General features: G+C 42.6%; 1 protein-coding gene across 5 annotated transcripts in view; it reads right to left on the reverse strand.

The window, feature by feature from the left end:
* pdlim7 (PDZ and LIM domain 7) overlaps positions 1–8,048 on the reverse strand; it is a 64,366-nt gene extending 56,318 nt beyond the window's left edge. For 3 of the 5 annotated variants that reach the window (XR_006079605.1, XR_006079604.1, XM_042303541.1), the window contains exons 1-2: positions 7,806–8,048; positions 1,734–1,832 (exon numbers count right to left, since the gene is read on the reverse strand). Coding sequence is in view for 3 of the 5 variants with exons in the window: in XM_042303541.1 (XP_042159475.1) it covers positions 1,734–1,832; positions 7,806–7,835 (129 nt within the window). In the remaining 2 variants the exon portion in view is untranslated. Of the gene's footprint in view, positions 1–1,733; positions 1,833–4,833; positions 4,966–7,805 lie in introns of those variants that run through there. The other 2 variants (XM_042303542.1, XM_042303543.1) reach the window with 2 other exon arrangements.
* Positions 8,049–8,334: the final 286 nt, after the last annotated feature.

Genomic DNA, 8,334 nt, shown 5'->3' on the forward strand with positions numbered 1-8,334 from the left:
ATGGACAATCAGAGAAATCATTTAGCTACGTACGCTTCATTTAGCTAAGATACAGTGACCTAACACAGTAACAAGTTGTTCCTGGGCAAGCCTAAACAAGCCACAACATGTCCTTATGAGGAGAGAGAGAGAGAAGTGAAGCAACTCAGTCTGATACTGTATCATACATACTGATTACATCCCAAATGGCCCCCCTCTTCACTAGAGCCCTATGGACCCTGATCAAAAAGGAGTGCTCTAGTGCACAGGGTAATAGGGTGTGATTTGGGACACGCCCCACTGACACACGTCAGAAGAATGCATGAACTGAGAGGCAACTGATCGTTTCAGAGCTGAAACATGGATAATTCCACCCATCATAGCTAGCTGTTCTCCCCCCATAGTTTGCTGTTCAAATAAAACCCACAACAGGTGTCATGGTCAGACCCAGGGTTAAGGTCACACTGGGGTCAAGGAGCTTATGCTACATTCAGATATAGCCGCTTTCAAAATAGCTGCTTAGGAATTGTAGCATATGGATGAAACATATCCGGTTGATTGACTGAGCAGAGTAACGTGTAACCTGTATAAAGACACAAAGCCAGACATACAGACCCCCCCAGGTCAAACAAACGCACAGCAAATGGCATGTACACACACACATACATATATATATACACATATATATATATATATATATATAGGCCTGGCTCATACTTGAATCTACTCTTTGTGGTAGACTGGATTCAAACACCTTCAGATAAAATGCGTCAGGATTTATATTGTATTCTTTGTTTCCTGCTCTAGGGTTATATTAACTGCTTGATAAACTTATTTACTATTACGTATTGATTTCTTTCGCCGACTTGACACGAAAATAAACAGACAGACAGAAAGAGCGAACGAGAGACAGACAGAAAGAGCGAACGAGAGACAAACGCAAAACATCATTATCACTAATGAATAATATAAGTTCTACATTTTCTCTGAGTTGTGCGTGACCTTAGGGTGGCAACACATACATGGGGATTTCTCCCTTCTGGTGGCTCCCTTCAACCAGAAGTAGATCTAGTTTCAGATCAAAAAAACAGAGGTCTTCTTTTTAACCAAATATTGAAATTGTGATATGACTTGAGATTTAGATCAAAACAGTTAGTTGAACTGTTGGAATCCTGGAAATATAATGAGTATTCTAATTATACAGTTACAATGTAATAAAGTACATTTTGAATACAGTGTTTGACATGACAATGAATGAAAGTCAGGAGGCATTCATAGAATACCAATTCCCTAGAGGCCTTATTGTGACAGGGTAGGAACCAAAGTGTTGGTCAGTGTTTCCCAGGGGAGTGGGACCCTACAATCTTTGGCTACATTAAAATGGTTTCCCTTACTTCATGTAGCTAACATTCATGCTTTGCGTATTCCTCTCAGATTTAGAAGACACTGTTGCACAAACATGCTGATTTAGGTCTACACCATCACAGGTATCAGTATTAGCTAGCTACGTTTACAACTTGCTAAGAAAATACCAACTACCTGTTTGCAAACAGTAAGATACACAAACCAAGTGTAATTATAGAACACTTGTGGATTTATATTAAGAAGCAAATTGGAAAGCTGCATCGCTGGCATAAATCAACATATTGTTGCGTCGACCATGCAGACTGAAGAGTGGACAGTCGGCAGATGATCTCTAGTGGTCGAGCAACATGGCTCGGTGAGTGACACACACACACACACACAGAGCTTACCCTGGACACCGTGAGGGGCATGCTGAAGTCCTTCCCCCCCTGAAGTCTGAAGCCCCATGGTGCTGGACCGTTGAGGGTTATACAGTATATACTCATGGCCTATAGAGGAGAGAATAGAGAGGGTTATTCATGGAATATATAAGAGAGGACACACTGAACAAAAATATAAAAACACAACATGTAAAGTGTTGGTCCCATGTTTGATGAGCTGAAATAAAAGATCCCTAAAATGTTCCTTAGGCACAAAAAATGGTTATTTCTCTCATTTTGTGCATAAATTAGCTTACATCCCTGTTAGTGAGCATTTCTCCTTTGCCAAGACGGCATATCAATAAGCTGATTAAACAGCATGATCATTACACAGGTGCACCTTGTGCTGCGGACAATAAGATGTCACTCTAAAATGTGCGGTTTTGTCACAACACAATGCCACAGATGTCTGAAGTTTTGAGGGAATGTGCAATTGCCATGCTGACTGCAGGAATGTCCACCAATGTCGTTGTAGAGAATTTGGCAGTAAGTCCAACCTGCCTCACAACAGCAGACCACGTGTAACCATGCCAGCCCAGGACCTCCACATCCGTCTTATTCACCTGAGGGATCATCTGACCAGCCACCTGGACAGCTGATGAAACTGAGGAGTATTTCTGTCTGTAATAAAAAAAACCTTGTGGGGGAAAACCTCGTTCTGATTGGCTGGACCTGACTCCCCATGGCTTCGCCCCAGCCCAGTCATGTGAAATCCATAGATTAGGTCCTAATGAATTTATTTCAATTGACCTACAATGAGATAAAGGTTTTAAACCCTTGCATAGAACTACATGTAAGGCCTGTTTCTCTGAGGAGAGTTGGTATGGATGGGCTTGCCTTGGCAGCAGAACGCCAACACAGCAGGGACTCAAGAGTTCCCTCATGCCCAGATCCTCCAACCCACAGGTTGCATCCCATATGGCACCCTAATTCCTTTATAACGCACTACTTTTGACCAGTGCCCTATGAACAGTAGTGCACTACGTGGAGAATAGGTTACCATTTAGGACACAGTGTTTCCCAAACCAGCAGCTATAAAACAACATGCTGATTAGCTGAAATCAGAGGTGATAGACTAGTGTTGGAATGATTCCACCATATATCTCCCTAAATCTTCTACACTGTGAACCATTTAACACACGTTCTCAGTTATGTCACCCAGAAAGCAAGCAAACAAGGAGTCAGTTAGGGCCTCTTCACACCACTTTGACTGACCCCCCACACACACAAAGGACAGAGATACCTGTGTTGTGTAAAGAGACGGAACTAGATTCAAATCTCTTTTTTTTAAAGAGATGTCTCCCACACTACCTCCTGAGGTAGGCATCTACACCACACAGCTCCTCTGAGTGGTACATGTGTAAAGACAACAGCTCTCCCACACCACATCGCAAAAATTACCTTAATGCTCCGTTTGCCAGATTTAAAATGAAAAAGTGTTTGTGAATCATTGCATTGAAATCAAGTGTGCAACACGACTTAGATGAGAAGCTCCTGTATAGTTTGACTCTCTCTTTATTTTGTTTGTCTCTATACTATTGTATTTACAGTGTGATGAATAGCTTTACTCAGGTGAGGGAGGAATGTGATTCTAGCCACACCACATCCAAGGAGTGTAAACAGAAAGGTGCAAATCCGAAGTTAGAGACAGACCCGATTAGACATATTTTACTAATGTAAATCCACCCTTAAAAAAAAAGGTCAGGACCCTTTAAAACCAGGGACACAAAAAAAGAAGGAATGTGCCATGACCCGCTCTAACACACTGGTTGAGAAACAGTCTAATGCAAGGCTAAACTAACTCGAAACGTTGCAAGACGCCAGCTGTGCAAAATGATTGGAATGTCTACCCATGGAATCCTACAGGAAGAGAGTGCAAGGAGTTATTTATTACAGAAAACTAGAAGACTATTTTCATACAAATATCTCATTAACATTAGAACGTTGGGCCAGTAACCAGCAGGTAGTCTTGCGTTGGGCCAGTAACCAGCAGGTAGTCTTGTGGTTAGAGCGTTGGGCCAGTAACCAGCAGGTAGTCTTGTGGTTAGAGCGTTGGGCCAGTAACCAGCAGGTAGCCTAGTGGTTAGAGCGTTGGGCCAGTAACCAGCAGGTAGCCTAGTGATTAGAGCGTTGGACTAGTAACCAGCAGGTAGCCTAGTGATTAGAGCGTTGGGCCAGTAACCAGCAGGTAGCCTAGTGATTAGAGCGTTGGGCCAGTAACCAGCAGGTAGTCTTGTGGTTAGAGCGTTGGGCCAGTAACCAGCAGGTAGTCTTGTGGTTAGAGCGTTGGGCCAGTAACCAGCAGGTAGTCTTGTGGTTAGAGCGTTGGGCCAGTAACCAGCAGGTAGTCTTGTGGTTAGAGCGTTGGGCCAGTAACCAGCAGGTAGTCTTGTGGTTAGAGCGTTGAGCCAGTAACCAGCAGGTAGTCTTGTGGTTAGAGCGTTGGGCCAGTAACCAGCAGGTAGCCTAGTGGATAGAGCGTTGGACGAGTAACCGAAAGGTTGCAAGATCGAATCCTCCGAGCTGACAAGGTACAAATCTGTCGTTCTGCCCCTGAACAAGGCAGTTAACCCACTGTTCCTAGGCCAGTTAACCCACTGTTCCTAGTCTGTCATTGAAAATAAGAATTTGTTCTTAACGGACTTGCCTGGTTAAATAAAGGTCAAATAAAAGGTACAATGTTTTTATACATGTTTTTTTAAAGGGACACTTCTAGAGAATGTATTTACGCTGTCCACTCTTATACTAGCCAAAAGTCAGTCTGCACGCAAACAAATATCCTTCAAATCCATAGAAATTGTCTAATTGCCTTAGTTGTTAAAACATGTCTGTCAAAGTAATACAGGTCTAATTACATTGCTACAGCGTATTCCCTTCGTTCACAGCCAGCACAACACATAACCCATGTCATTTTAAGAACCAAGGACAACCTGAAACCTTAGGCCATGACACTTACTGCTCTCGCCAAATGAGTTACAAGCCTAATGATAACCTCAACCCCCCATAACGCTCTCCTCCAAGGCATCCAAAACCTCACCATGACACAGAGCTACCTGCAATGCAAACATACCTTGTCCTGATGAGGCCGTCCCGGTAACCCAAAGCTGCCAGAAAGCTACAGAAGTGCTTGAGTATTGAAGGAGGATGGGCTGACTCTCTCCCTCCCCCCCAGTGACATAGCTAGGCAGACAGGCAAGCCCTCCTCTCCTCAGAGAGCTATATAAGGAATGTAAAACTACACCAAACTATTTCAGCCCTACACCCACATGAGTCACGGAGAGGGGGGCAGCAATGGAGAGAAGGAGCAGGAGAGGAACATCAACTACCCATATTATCTGGCACAGGCTTTGCACATAAAAGCCAAAAGATATTTAGAATGGGAGGAATGGCAGAGGAAGAGAAGTGAAGACCACTGAGGAACACATTCCTTCCAGAGGACATGAAGTACAGCGCAGTACATTATAACCTCAACCAAACCACCAATTAGAATATAGGACATCAAAAGAGACAGACCTGGTTTTACTTTTTTTATATGCAGTGAAAAAGTTATAGATTTAGGTTTAAAATTAAATCAAAAGAATTGATCATGTGTAGGCTACATGTACTTATTGATAACCTAAAAAACAAAGTCAACCCAACAAGCTTCTGCTATTAGAAAATGCTATCTGCCCTCTGAATTAGCTCCTGGTAGTGTGTTCATATAGACGTCAGCAAGCGTAGCTCTCCACAACCCTAGTATCCTACATATCTAAATAGGTGTTACATCTAGACTGATGTGATGTGTGAAAGGTCACACGAACAAACAAAATGATGGTAACAAATTAAGAAGATCAGCCAGACGTCCAGAAAAAGGCAGGGAAATAAATACTGAAATACCCCGCGTTTATGTAGCCCACAATCCTGAATCAAAAGTTTGTTTTTATTTCCATTTAACTCAGACGAAGCTTCAATTGCAAATTACACTGAGTATACAACACATTAAGAACTGCTCTTCCCATGAGAGACCGACCAGGCGAAAGTTATGATCCCTTATTGACGTCACTTGTTAAATCCACTTCAAAATCAGTGTAGCTGAAGTGGAGGAGACGGGTTAAAGAAGGGGGTAGTAGGTGTCAGATGCACCGGTTGGTGTCAAGAACTGCAACGCTGCTGGGTTTTTCATGCTCAACAGTTTACCGTGTGCATGAAGAACAGTACTCCACCCAAAGGACATCCAGCCAACTGGACAACTGTGGGAGGCATTGGAGGGTACAAGGTGGTACAAGGTGTTCCTAATGTTTGGTATACTCTGTGTATATCCAAGTGAATGCAGGTGTAACCAGTGTGAAAATGGCTAGCTAGTTAGCGGTGGTGCGCGCTAATAGCGTTTCAAAATTCAGTCACGTCACCCTTGTGACGACAAGTAGTTGTTCCGCTCGCTCTGCAAAGGCTGCGGCTTTTGTGGAGTGATGGGTAACGGTGCTTCGAGGGTCCCTGGTTTCGAGCCCAGGTAGGGGTGAGGAGAGGGACAGAAGCTGCACTGTTACTTTCTCCACATATCAAATTGAAGATACTCAAAGAGGTTAACCTAGTAGTTTACCGTAACAGCCACTGGCAACAAAGACATGAAAGTGTTGCCTTGCATACAGACAGAACACTGGAGTGATAACAACGCTATTGAAACTGCCGTTGCTTGTTTTCAGGAACAGTATTCAATTTTTCTTTTTAAATACACTGAACAACAATACAAAACATGTAAAGTTGTTTGTCCCATGTTTCATAAGTTGAAATAAAAGATCCCAGAAATGTTCCAGATGCACACAAAAAGCTTCTCAAATGTTGTGCACATCCCTGTTAGTGAGCATTTTATCCTTTGTCAAAATAATCCATCCACTTGGCTGATAGGTGTTACATTTCAAGAAGCTGATTAAAACTGCATGATCATTATACAGGTGCACCTTGTGTTGGGGACAATAAAATACCACTGCAGATGTCATACAACACAATGCCACAGATGTCTCAAGTTGAGGGAGTGCGCAATTGGCATACTGCAGGAATGTTCACCAGAGCTTTGAATGTTCATTTCTCTACCATAAGCTGCCTCCAATGTTGTTTTAGAGAATTTGGCAGTATGTCAAACTGGCCTCAACTGCAGACCACATGTAACCACGCCAGCCCAGAACCTCCACATCCAGCTTCTTCACCTGCGGGATCATCAGAGGGGTGGGCAGAGGAGTATTTCTGTCTATAATAAAAACTCCTTCTGGGTAAAAACTCCTTCTGGATTGGCTGGGCCTGCCTCCCCAGTGAGTCTGCTTGGCTCCCAAGTTGGTGGGCCTCTACCCTCCCAGGTCCACCCATGGCGGTGCCCCTGCCCAGTCATGTGAAATCCATAGATTAGACTCTAAATTTAGTTATTTCAATTTCCTTATATGAACTGTAACAAAGGAAAATCTTTGAAATTGTTGCATGTTGAGTTTATATTTTTACTCAGAATACATAAGTGTTGTAAATATCACAAAATATTTCGCCAACACTAAAATGTGGAACGAGGGCAGATCAACAAATTGGTGGTATTCAAACATTGAAAGTGATATCCATAATATTATATTATTGATCTACTAACATGGATAGGATGTAACTCCACCACCATTCATACAGTCTCTTGTAAACCGAAGGAAACTGTTAAACACAACTTTTGAACAAGACCATGTGTTGAAATATATATAATATATTAGTCTTGGATATTGTGGAATGCGATAAGAAAGGGCTGCGAGATCAAGACAGGCCCGATCAAGACTAGACCCACTTCGAGGTCTGGACCGCTGTCGCCGCCGGGAAAGTTTTATTCCACCAAGAAAAACAGCTAAATATCTTACTTTCATGTAAACGGAAACCAGCAACTTAAAGATCACCATTTTTTCATTGTAACTTCATACAATTTAACGTCAGACAAGGGTATGTTTGTTATATAGACTTGGCTACAACAAACTACCATGGAGTCCATGTAGAAATCGATAGTTGCATTCATAACTTAAAACACAGTTTTCCCCATCAACCTACCTCCTTGTCATTATGATGATCGCCGGACATCGTGAGTCGGCCTACGGTAGTCGAGGTCTGAAAGAAATATGTGAATCAAACAAGTTACCCAGCCGAAAACTAAACTTCGGACTTCCTCGACTTGGACGTCAGGGGCAGTGTGGATCCCTTCTTAAGCAGTAATCCGTATTCATTCCCTGCATTCCTCTTTAGCAGCGTCCTACTGTAACGTCAGCAAGTCACATGGAGGAGATCCCTGCCCTTCGTCTGTGCTCTCCTTATGAGAGGTGGTGCGCCGGAGACTCTGGCTGTCGCTTTCCCCTCACATGCTCTATTCTGAAGTATTCTGAAATATCTAAAGGCGACTAAGAATAAGCAATCACTTGCCCCACATGACCCCAAAATGATCACTCGTCTGATTATGCAGAAAGGTTTCATTTTCCACTGACACTTTCGAAATAGAAAATAATTTATTGTATTGTATTCTAATTATATTATATTCTGATAGTATGCTCAATTCTATACTAACAAATAGAAAATGTTTATACAT

This window comes from Oncorhynchus tshawytscha, linkage group LG21 (assembly GCF_018296145.1).
Source record: "Oncorhynchus tshawytscha isolate Ot180627B linkage group LG21, Otsh_v2.0, whole genome shotgun sequence".
Taxonomy (NCBI): domain Eukaryota; kingdom Metazoa; phylum Chordata; class Actinopteri; order Salmoniformes; family Salmonidae; genus Oncorhynchus; species Oncorhynchus tshawytscha.